The following is a 12,982-nucleotide window of genomic DNA, read 5'->3' on the forward strand; positions in this document are numbered from 1 at the left end:
ATTTGAAATTCCGTTTTCTTCATAAGTATATCGACTTCAATCTTTTTTTTATTTTCGCGCTAATTTTTTGAAAGTAACGTCAGTCAGTAAGGAGTTTTAAATTAAGAAATAAGAGTAAATTCAGAAAAAAGATTGTATTTAACCGATTTCAAAGTCATGTGTTCATCAAATAGCCCTCGTATATACTCATGATTTGATTCCGTATTATTTTTAGTCTCAAACACACAAACACACAAAAGTACACAAATTGTACTCGAACGTTCTTTTACACATGCTCACGCACATTGAATAGTTGATTATATTATGATAACATAATAAATAACATAGAGTGTATAACCAGAAATAGAAACAAAATGTCATTTAATTTGTTTGAAAACCATTCTGCCAAATCATATTAAAATTACATATTTAATTACCGATGAAATGTGATTCGGTTTGTTTTGTAATCAGATGTTTTGCTGTTTTTCCCACACCGCCGAATGGAACAGCCCCCATTATTATCTTAATTATAGTAAATACTGTACTAAATAGAGTTGATATTTAAAAGTGATATAAGGCCCATTTACCTGGGGGTTGCCAGGGGTGGTTGGCCTTTGTTTCGTCTCTATTTCTGGTTATATACTCGATGCATAATAATAACGCCTACACTCATAGCCCCGCTCTAGGGAAACCCTGTATCGCGGTTGCCATGGACACACTTTCAGTAGTAGAGTTCCTTGTGAAAGATTTCGTTTAGGGAAGTACTGCCACCTTATCCCTATTTCTTCTTCAGAAAATGTGCAATACTTATAATAATAGGACATACGATTATTGGTTGTATTCAAGCAATAACCTATAGAAGATAGGTTTAATAATACTGCCCTCAGAACGAAAAAAGGCTTTCAACAAGCTGCCTGTCCCCAATTACGACAATTTTTAATGTCCTTAACTTATTTTCCAAATCCCGTACAGGCCTGGGGCCTAAAAAATATTGTCGTAAGGCAGTCTCCATTTTCTGTCTATGTTCCTCGAGGCTTAGGTAAAAAAACTCTCCCTATTCCGATGCTTGATAATGAAGTGAACTTTGAACGTTGTAAAAAAAAATGTGTTTTTAATTGAATTAAAATTGCTTTGGTGCTATTTGTATTTTAATTTAATATATTTACTTTGACAAAAATTTGAAAACATGAAACACGTAAATTAGTACACGTCGTTACAAAGTCATATATTGTAGATTTTCATGAGCTGTCACGGGGATCATCCTAGATTATTTTTCGCATAGTAGTTTGCTTCGTGATGGTCGTCATCACGGTCGTTTTTTTCTTTTAAATCTGACTTAACCTTTTTTTTATTACCCGAGGGAATCTGCTTACAGATACCTCGGCCCTGCGGGGGCAGAGCCGGGGTTATGTGGGACTGGGCTGAACCCTGAAGGGGAGCAACCTGACCGCAATAAACCCCCGGGGTGTTCTCCCTCTCCGCTGCAGGTAGAGGCACGGGTACGCTTTCGCTCGTTCGCGCCTCCACCACTGGGCGCGGCCAGCGCAGCCGCTCCCCGAGAAGGGAGACACAACGGTCCCCCGACTCCAAATGGAAGGCTCGCCGAACACCAGACGAGTCTTCCATCTCAGTCCCCTCCATGCTGGGCAGCGAACTCCCCCGAGTGCGCTACCCAGGGACCATGTGGCCAGGACAACATCCCCTCAACCGTGAAGTTCAGAGAATGTTCCCCCAGCCCTCGCGGTGGATCTATTGGCAGGCTCCGCCGCAACACCCTACGCGCATCCACGTGGACTCTCCGTAGAGAGTCCTTTGGAGCGCCTACCGTCTCACGCGGCCCCACCGCCACTGCAACTGCACCTTAAGCGGTGCAGCCCCGCCAGGGTTGCGGAGGATAGAACGAGCGGCAACGACACACCGACACGTCTCTTCCCCTGCGACCCTCCACCCCGCATGCGTCCACGCGGACCCGCTCGGCCTAGATCAAGACGAGTCCGCGCGATACGCCCTCCTCCTCGGGCCAGCCTAGCTCCATCGGCCGGCCTGTGAGTTCCTCTTAGCGTCACCGCGGGATGAAATCGACCACGGCTACTAGAGCCCCCACTTCACGACAAGGCGGGAACCCATTCTTGAGGGAACCTTTTTTTATGACGGGGGGAAATCTTTATGGATACCCCTGAGCCCAGGGAGACTCAGGAGGGCCTACCTCACTAAAACCCCCCGGGTTTTCCTCTCGCCGGTTGAGTCAGCGCCGTGGGATCGGTGAACATTCACCACGACGCCGCCCGGCCGCCCTAGCTTGCGCCAGGGCTCCCGCGCCAACGGAGGGGCGAGTCGGTTGTCCTCCGACCCGCCCCCAAGACGAGTGAGGCCGTGCAATGCAGGCTCCGGTTCTTGGGGGAACCTAACTTAACCTAACATAGCCGAACCTAATCGTGTCTTTGCGATAAGCATTCAACATATCCTGAAAGAACAACTGTTTCATTATAATTCGGTTTTCGGTGTAATGAAAATTCGAACAAACGTTATTTCGGACAAAAACATTTTCGACTTTGTGATAGGTTACCAGTAAAACCACATAAGTGACATTTTTCACAAAAAGTCTTTAATTTATGTAGCTATGGTAAGAAAATCACCATCTTTCTGCCGATAAAACTGTATGTTATTTCTTTGTGGAAAAAGTAACTTATGTGGTGTTACCTTTAAGCAGACAATATAATACGTTAAAAAAAAGCGCATTTCACCTTCATCTTACCTGTGCACCCTTGCTCACATTATGGCTTGACGGTAGAGATAGGTAAGGTGGCAGTTTCCCTGGACGAACTCTTTCACAAGGAGGTTTACTGCTACTAAATATTTAATTCCTTCATTGCTTCAATTGAAAGCAACATCTGAATCTATAAATTAACCATAACTCCCGTAGAATATATCTCGTATAAGTATAGTTCGTTAAAAAGGTTTTCTAACCACAACAAAAGGCCCCTGCAAACAGCGGACTATAAAACGTAATGCCCACTGCTCAATCAGCGCCCCGCCTTCCGGCTGTTTCCCGGCGGGCAGTGTCCTTGCCTTAATGACGTCATTCCGCGTTGATGACGTCAAGAAGTTTAGTCAATTTTTCACATGGTAATGTAAAAATGAAAAGGAGGTAGTGTGCTCTTTTGTGCATGTTTTCTAATGAAAAAGAAAAAACATTAATCTGAACAATGTTGTGCTCTTTTGCACAATACAATAAAGAACAAAAGGCGGATTTAATGCCAGAAAGACTCCGAAAATTACCTGAGTGGATCCTTTAACATGCGCCATTTATTCAAATTAAGTTGACTGTTTAAAATTGGATTTTTTTTATAATATCATGTGACGGGACGAACAAGTTGTGCGCCTGATGGTAAGGTACACGGCGGTTCATAACAGTTGCAGGGGCACTGCCACTGCGCCTGTCTCCCTGAGACATAAGTTGACTAGTCCCATGTGCCTGTAATTTCGCCAGCACCCTTGCCCTTCAAAACCGGAACACAGAGTAATGTTGACATTACTGCTTGGTGGCAGAAATAGGTAAGGAACCACACTGGTTTACTTCGCTGTATTATTTGTTTCACTTTTGCTTGGTCTTCGTTCTATATATTTTTGTGTTTTTTGTCTATGAATAAAATATTCTATTCAATCTATTCTATTCAATCTATTCTATTCTAAAGCATCTACAAGCAACCATGGGCCAAACAGAAAAAAATAGATTGGTGCTACACTTAAAACAAGAATAACCAAATACTATAAAGATGGCACTTCACATATGGATATTTGTATTCGATAATGGGAATTATGTAATAAAATAATAAAAAAAAATTGAAAACATTAAATTACTACCACTGACTTACAATTATATGGACGTCGGGTCCGCGCTAAAAAGTGTCCGAACTTATAGGGCGTTAAAATCGTATACAGAGCGTCATTCACGTTTTAGTCTTCGTTTGTTCGACTGACAGCGAAGCAAGCAAAATTAGACAGTACTGCGATGACATTACAATTTAAATTCAACGTTTTAGCTTTTTCATATTTCTTTACATGTCACTGCGTTTAAATAGGTTGACTTGGGACATTTTTTTCGTGGTTTGTGTATTAGACCCGTCGTCCATTTATTTGTAAGTCAATGATTACTACGGACTATAAAAATACTTAGATAAATATATATTTCATGTTATAATACCAATAAAATGGATGGAACAGAGGATAATTAGGACTCATTGACTCGCATTTTAAAGATGGCTAAGGATTTACTATCATGTACAGTAATGGGAAGTGCGTTCCAAAGTCTGACCGCATGAACATTTAAGGAATTTGTATGGCCTACATTTATTTATCTCGTGAGTTTCCCTAGCGCTATGAGTGTGCGTATAAAAAAATAAGGTTTCTTTTGGATGTCTTTATTGCATTTTCCGGTGGTTTGATTCCGGACTTAGGTAAGCGTTTCAAAATGTCTAGCTACGTCGAGCTTTTAGGGTTACTCTTTAAGTCCCATTGATTATTTTCACTCTGTATAGTGTCATTGTTTTGTAAAAATGGTGTAAGCGACATTTAGAAAAAAATTTAGAGGAGCATGTTTTAGGTTTTAACGACTGTTTTGAAAATACCTACTTACGTCCTCTTAAGTTTAAGTTTTAAAATCTAATTTGAAACAGGACATAAATATTTTCAGAAAACAGTCGTGAAAACCTAAAATATGCTTTCCAGAAAAATATTCCGAAAAATCGTTTTCGCCCTATCTGCAAAACATCGAAGATTATGTAACAAGACGTATTATTGACATTTTTATTTGCAAAATATCGAAATACAATACCTCATTTGAATTGCAAAAACCTGCACAACATAAAATTCAAAAATCGGGCGCGAAAAATTTAAACCATTTCAAAACGTGATCCTTTTCCGTGAAGTAAAAAACCGAAATTTACCGATAAATCTGATTCCAATAAAACTGCATTTAGTTTTCGAACGATTGAACATTTGAATTTGGAATTCACAGCGCGATGCTATGGCGGAGGACTTTATTCGACAACAAATTTATTTTTACCATTCAAATATATATTATCCATTCAAAATACCTTTGCATTGTAATTAATTGACCACAAATAAAAGTTTGTTTCATCGTCTACGATTCCTTATATGACAATTTTAAATTTACCAGTAAAAAAAATATTCCTTGTGTTATGTCGTTTGGGTGTTAAATTGTCGAACTGCATGCACAACTTTGTTTCATTCTTTACGATTCCTTTGGCGTATGCGATACCTGTCAATCGACTTCAAAGCGGCCATAAGTAAAGAATTGAATGTAGAACCTATTTGCAAATGGCTGCGTTTTCATGGAAAATGTATAACGTATAGGAATGTCTAATGATATTGTTTTGATTTTTATTCCAGCTGTATGTGATTGTACTGTTAAATGGACAATTACTTTTGTTAATTGACAGTAATAAGAAAAAACTATCGAAAATTAAATACCTGTACCCCGTCCCGAATTAATGCAAGCAAATCAAGATATTTTTTATTTCATAGTTATTATAACTTGTTTATTAAAAAAAAACTGACATCGAAGCATTGTTTATCGGCTTTTTTAATGGAATTACACCTATTTGCCAAGTTTTATTGTAATAACCGATTCCGATTCATTGAAACGATTTTTTATGACGTGGAATATATTCTTCGAATTCAAATGGGACCCAGGTACCCTGTTTCCTACAAAAAACAATCACCAAAATCGGTTCACATATAGTGATCGACTAACATAAATACAAAAAAACCACCACAAAACCATCAAATTGTGGAACCAACTCCCGGCGCATGTATTCCCTCCCCTCTATAACATCGGGTCCTTCAAACGTAGTGTGAAGAAGCATTTGGCCAGACCGGCAAAATGATAGTGACGGAGTGAAGATATTTGTGTTTTCCAGAGATGAGAGTAACGGATACTCTCATCTCTGGACTGTATTCGCACTTTCCATCAGGCGCGGTACAGTCTGTTGCCGAGTCACAATAAAAAAAAAGAAAAAAAAACCATCGATTAAAGAACCCCGTGCTTTTTTTTTGTTTAACTATGTGACGATGACGGGACGAACAAGTCATGCGCCTGGTGGTGCAGTTACAGTGCCACTCAGAGCTTTAAATCACAAAGATCTGAAGGGCACTGCCACTGCCCCAGACACCCTGAAACAGAAGTTGACAAGTCCCATGTGCCTGTAATTTCACTAGCACCCCTACCCGCCAAAACCGGAACGCAGTAATGTTCACATTCCTGCGTGGCGGCAGAAATTCTTTCACTAGGAGCTCTACTGCTTCTTTCAAAGTAGGTTAAAAATACATTCACATTTGAAAACGTCATATTTTTAAACTACTGCTCATGTTGCTAACTTCCCTGAGAAGAATGAGCAAGAAACTCTAGGGCACGCTCTTAAATGTTTTAATGATATATGATAAACTTAAAAGCTATGGAATACACTTTGAATCATATTTGTGGAATCTAGACTCATGAAAAAAGGTTTCATATACACCTTTATATAACATGTAGTCTTTAATTTTGTAATATGACCTTTTAATATGACTACGTGTTAGATAAAGATGTATGGAAAGACAATATGAGCCTAGATTCCACACAAATAAGATTCAAAGTATATTCCATAGCATTTAAGCTTATTTGAAAAGAGCAATCCCTAGAGTTTCTTGCTCGTTCTTCTCAGGGAACTCGGCAACAGAGAACAATCATAGCTTAAAAATTGACGTTTTCGAGTGTAAAAATTTTACCGTTTATTTAACTATGACTAAGGTTAATAATATGGACGCGCATACAAAATATTTTAGTAAATGTAGTGTGATGCCACAGTCATGATACTAGTCTCTTTAAAAAAAGATTTTCTGTAAGGGAAACCCATCTGGAGAACCTAAACGATACACAGAACGAATCGCTCGTTTATACTAGAGATAATTCCGAAGAAAGAATACCGAATACTGACTCACTGTTCGGCTGAATATCGAATACCTAAAACAGGATTAAGAAATAAATACACAATACAACATAATGATTTATTAAGAAACGTGAAGTATGTACTTTTTAAAATCGACATCCCAACCGCATTGCTGGCCCCTCGCATAACTCTACTTGCTTTTTTAGAAATTGCTATAATATGTCTACAAAGATAATGCTTTGCCTGCAGCGTTCGCAGACTTACCCTTAAACATATTTAAAAAGAAATTATTAGACTTGTTATGTGATCTGTGTATATATGATATCAACATTGACTTACAAATAAATGGACGACGGGTCTAATACACAAACCACGAAAAAAATTTCCCAAGTCAATCTATTTAAACGTAGTGACATGTAAAGGAATATGAAAAAGCTAAAACGTTGAATTAAAATTGTAATGTCATCGCAGTAATTTATCTAATGTAATTAAATCACTACAAGGAATTACTTTTAAATCACAATTGACAAAATGGCATTTGACATATTGCTTTTAAAGCAATAAAGAATATTTAGAAGTTACATTTACCATTTGATGTTAATTCGACATGCATATTGCTTTGTTATTGTAGAGACAAATGTGAAATATGATTAACATTTGCGTGCAGATTGAATATAATGTACCTAATTTTACTCAAGATAATAATAATAATAAATAATAATAAATGTTTATTTCAGTAATACAATTAACTTTAAATTAACAGTGGATGGTACCTCCTATTAAGCTTATCAAGCCTGTGTCAGAAGGCACCGCTCTTCCATAGCTAAATGCATATTTAACATTTTTAACTTATACTTAATGTAGTGTTTAATTTTTACATTTCCAAACACCGACAAAACAAAAATTTTTTTTTTTTAACAATTTTCAATTTTCCAATTTTTTTTTAACAATTTTCAATTTTCTTAACTTTTAAATTTAATTTGAATCTTAAAACGTATGTGTGTGCATTTGTATATAAAAAGTATGTGTGTGTGTGTGTGTGTGAGTGTGAAGATCTGTATAAATACTGTATACTGGTAAATAAACGTATTCTATTCTATTCTAATAAATTATCATGTATTACTTGCCTTACCTTACCTACCTATTTCTGCCGCCAAGCAGTAATATGAACATTACTGCGTTACGGTTTTGAAAGGTAAGCGAGTTGTCAACTTATGACTCAGGTTGACGGGCGCACTGCAATTGCTATGAACAGACGTGTCGCGTACCACGACGTGTTCAACCCGTCACTTAGTATTATAAAAAAAACTTATTTTTTTTCATTGACTTACAATTATATGGACGTCGGGTCCGCGCTAAAAAGTGTCCGAACTTATAGGGCGTTAAAATCGTGTACAGAGCGTCATTCACGCTTTAGTCTTCGTTTGTTCGACTGACAGCGAAGCAAACAAAATTAGACAGTACTGCGATGACATTACAATTTAAATTCAACGTTTTAGCTTTTTCATATTCCTTTACATGTCACTACGTTCAAATAGGTTGACTTGGGACATTTTTTTCGTGGTTTTTGTATTAGACCCGTCGTCGTCCATTTATTTGTAAGTCAATGTTTTTTTTATAAAAAAAGTGTAATAATTTATAACATTATTTTATTCTTTAAAGGTAACGACTCGGAACCAGATCAAGAAGACTCGAGCACGGATGCACCACAAGGCAGCAAGGCTCGTAGACGTCGCACAGCGTTCACGTCCGAACAGCTGTTAGAGCTTGAAAGAGAGTTTCATGCTAAAAAGTATTTGAGTCTTACGGAGCGATCACAAATCGCTGCAGCGCTGAAGTTGAGCGAAGTTCAGGTTAGTTTACTGCTTACTTACATGATGCTTTAAACTACCGGTATAAATAGATCTGTAACTGACTTTGCTAATGTCTGCACTGGATCTATCGATGTTATAATTATTAATATAAAGATCGAACACTTAGAAAAAATTCCTTCGATCCGGCCGGATTCTACGCCAACTTTTCGTTCCGTAGCTTCGAACGACGTCGACGTCGGTTCGAATCCGGCCGGATCGCAGGTTTTTTGTCTGAGTGTTCGACTTTTGTATTTATAATTAGCTTAAATTTTCATACTTATGATGTTTCAAAAACCGCAAATTACGACCAGAATAAAATTAAGTATTTTGTTAGAACAAATTTATTATCTGTGAAAATGCTATATAGCATAATAATAACGTCAAATTCGATTTTAAGATTACATTCAAATTTCGAACATCTCTGAAAAACAAAACAATTTGATTCGACCTCAATTCTTTTTCTCACACAAGCATTGACTTACAATTATATGGACGTCGGGTCCGCGCTAAAAAGTGTCCGCACTTGTATGGCGCTAAAATCGTATACAGAGCGCGACACTCCGCTTTAGTCTTCATTTGTTCTACTGACAGCGCGATACTGCGATGACATAACAATTTAAATTTCGAATAGGTTGACTTGGGACATTTTTTTCGTGGTTTTTGTATTAGACCCGTCGTCCATTTATTTGTAAGTCAATGCACACAAGTCATACCAAGTTTCTCAAGTTTTTCACAAGTCATATCAAGTCAACCGTAGTTTATATTTTTAATTCATAGATAAACTAGAGTCGGCCCCAACTCGTTCTTACTCGTTACTTGATATCGTTCGATCTCAAATAACGTGTGAAATTGTCAAAATTGTTTGCTATTGACATTTCATTTCGAATAAAACATCACCTCGGATATTAGAATTGAGGTCGATGTTCGAAATTTGAATGTAATTATAACATCGAATTCGATGTTATTATGAAGCAATAATAACATTTTCACAGAAATTTGTTCTAACAAAACAGCTTTATGCTGGTCGTAATTTGCGGTTTTGGAACACATTATAGAGAGTTTATAATATGTGTGTAGATAAACTGCTATTAAATATCAACTCTCCTTTGCGCTGAAATTACAAATTAGAAAGCTGAACTAGTACAGCGCCAACAACTGACCTGTGTGTACTTGTACGTGTCCGTATATTCCAAAAATATTATCTATTTGTTGTGGTAAAGATAATATCTCTAACAAAAGGGGGCTGTTCTATTCTGTGGTGTGGGAAAAACAGCAAAACATCTAATTATCACATAGATATAGGAAAAAAGGCGAGATATATACTGACGCTATGTAAGATCAGGTACCGGACTCGCCATTTTTTAGCTTGTGTGCAATTCAAACTTTACGCTCTATTATCTACTACCATAACTTAAAGATTTTGATTGGGTGGGACTTACAACGTGAAAAAGACGTAACACATTTTTAAAATTTAACAAAATTAAACTTACAGTTACTTGAGTAAGAGTATAATATTTCAGTAATACAATATTTCAGTATTTTTGCATCCTGGTTCAGCCATTCAGCATCAGGTGGCGTTTTAGTAAAAATGTTACTAGTATATAATAGTCAACTATTACACGCTAGATGGCGCTGAAACTAATTTTTCGTTACACTAAGAACTCACGGAGCGGTCTTCACCCGTGTCTGTCGCGGGACTGCGGCATTTATAGAATGTAATAGTTAAGTATGTAAAATTAGTAGCACATTTCATGGCGTGTTTTACGACTGTAGTGGTGACGGTTGCTCGCGGTTGCCGCGGCGGGGTACTAGTAAAAAAAATACTCTACGTTTAATCTACGAGTATAATGGAATTTAAATATCTAAATTATCTAAAACAATAATACACATACATTTTTCTTCAAGCAACAACAACATACAAATTGACATGAAGTTGAAACGGTTGTCCGAAATATGAGTTGTGTTAAAATTACTCGAAATAAAATGTTTAGTAATAATAATAATAATAAAATAAAACAAAAGAAATCAATTTAACGTGAATGTTTTTCGCTTCGATATTTTAGGGACTTTAATTACAAAGATAAGTAAGAAATTCGAACATTTCAGTAAAAATTTATTGTCGATAAACATCAGTCATCGTAAATGGACATCACTATATTTGAGCCTAGAAATTTCTATGGAGACAAAGCGAAAACATTGAATTATAATAGAAATAGTAACTAAAAATGCAAATAGTCGGTGGAATGTTATATCACTGGTTTTAAAATTTTTGTTTTCACTCCAATTTTTACAATGTGTATCACTACAACTTGACATTTTCACGTTTTACTTGAGATCTTGTATGTACAACGATCGCCATGTCATTGTGGCGATGTTTGCAGGCGTGTCACATCGATATGGTCATTTAGATCATATCGAGGCGACACGAACCACGCCCCCATACCAAATCTTCCCTTTTTTTCTATATCTATGAATTATCATCTGATGATGATATCATATCATCTAAAACAAAATAAACCGAATCACATTTCATCGGTAATTCAATATTAAATATGTAATTCTGCAATTTTCGTCCATTATAACGAAGCTCAAGTAAACGAAAGGACTTGAAGTGAAACCATTGACGACACCAGTCAGTTGTTTCGAATTCGGACTGGCCCACGGGGCGCAGTTATCGCCGCAATGATTTGGCAGAATAGTTTTCAAACAAATTAAATGACATTTCGTCTCTATTTCTGGTTAAATACTCGATGCTAAGACGGAACAATACATAGGGCGTACTATAAGTTTCCGGAACTGGCGACTTACATAAACAATATTTAAAAAGTAATTACAAAATTTGAAAATGGAGCTCTTTGGCTGTAGAATGCAGTTTGTTTCATCTGACTGTCACTTGTCTTTACATTGTGGCGTCATTTTAGAAATTGGTTGTCTACATCACCATGGATTTAACTCGTGAAAATTTTCGTAGTATGATTTCTACGACTTTAAGTGAAATTTAACAGCTCAGCGGAGCTTCTCACGGCTTCAAACTGCTTTTGGCGATGAAGTACCATGCGAGACGACGATTTATAGCTGGTTTACAGAATTCAAACGCGGTCGTGTGAATCTCAGTGATGAATTTCGTGATGGGGCGACCATCGCTCGCTCTGTCGTACTAGCGTAGTAAATAAATATATAACATAATTTTTTTTTCTAGGTCAAAATCTGGTTCCAAAACCGACGAGCAAAATGGAAGCGAGTGAAAGCGGGCCTCGCGTCCGGTAGTCATTCCGGCGGAAAAAACTCTTCAGGCACAAAAATTGTTGTCCCCATACCCGTACACGTCAACCGGTTCGCAGTCAGAACGCAGCACCATCAAATGGAGAAGCAGAATCTACAGTTTAGACTAGAACGAACCAACCAACCTTTACCGGGAAGTTTGCTACAATCCCAAACGTCAGCATTTTTGAATACAAAAGAATCTTTTTTGAATCCTAAACCGGAACATTCATTTCTAAATTCGAAACCAGAATTTTTAACCGCGCCGAAATTACCGGACCGGCCAGATTTATCGATAGCGCGCAACACTATTTTCGATGTTTCGAGAATGGGAATTCCGCAAGCAAATATGAGATTTCCAAATCAAAATGTTAGACACAGTTAATTGTAAACGGTTTGTTGAGAAAGTATTATAAACTTCAAACTTAAAGGTGATAATTATTTTAGTGAGGCTTTGTTGTAAATTCAGTTCAGTTGGTTTTAAAAGTTCGTCTAGCGCGCAAGTGTCAAGACACGATAATAATAAAAATCATTTTAACTTAAAGAACCCTGGCAGATTGTGTAATAACCTTTACACTTCTCATGCTCTAAAAGTATGTGTACGTCAATATAACCAATGTTAGCACCTAAAGTGCATTCTTTAATCTTTGGAGTAAAAAGTATCTAACTTTTTTTACTTTGAGTGAACAAACTCAAACAGCCAGTAGTACGCTCGGTTCTAGTTCCGTGCCTATTCCGCATAGACGGTGGCGCCATGTTATTTTCCCGCGTTAGTTGTTGTATCTGTGTCTGACTGGAAAAGAAAATACCGCGAAAACTTCAGAATTTTGGTTCGTAATTTTGTTGTAGAGCGAAAACTAAAAGAAAAAGCGGATACCTGACAACTTGTCACTTACAGTACCAGCACGCTATGATGGCCGTTTTGACAGATTACAATAG

General features: G+C 37.3%; 1 protein-coding gene across 1 annotated transcript in view; it reads left to right on the forward strand.

The window, feature by feature from the left end:
• LOC113227617 (homeobox protein GBX-2-like) overlaps positions 1-12,776 on the forward strand; it is a 24,690-nt gene extending 11,914 nt beyond the window's left edge. The window contains exons 2-3 of the mRNA XM_026460582.1: positions 8,592-8,782; positions 11,982-12,776. Coding sequence (XP_026316367.1) covers positions 8,592-8,782; positions 11,982-12,428 — 638 coding nt within the window. The 3' untranslated portion in view covers positions 12,429-12,776. The remainder of the gene's footprint in view (positions 1-8,591; positions 8,783-11,981) is intronic.
• Positions 12,777-12,982: the final 206 nt, after the last annotated feature.

This window comes from Hyposmocoma kahamanoa, unplaced genomic scaffold (genome assembly GCF_003589595.1).
Source record: "Hyposmocoma kahamanoa isolate Upper Pololo Valley unplaced genomic scaffold, ASM358959v1 211, whole genome shotgun sequence".
Taxonomy (NCBI): Eukaryota; Metazoa; Arthropoda; class Insecta; order Lepidoptera; family Cosmopterigidae; genus Hyposmocoma; species Hyposmocoma kahamanoa.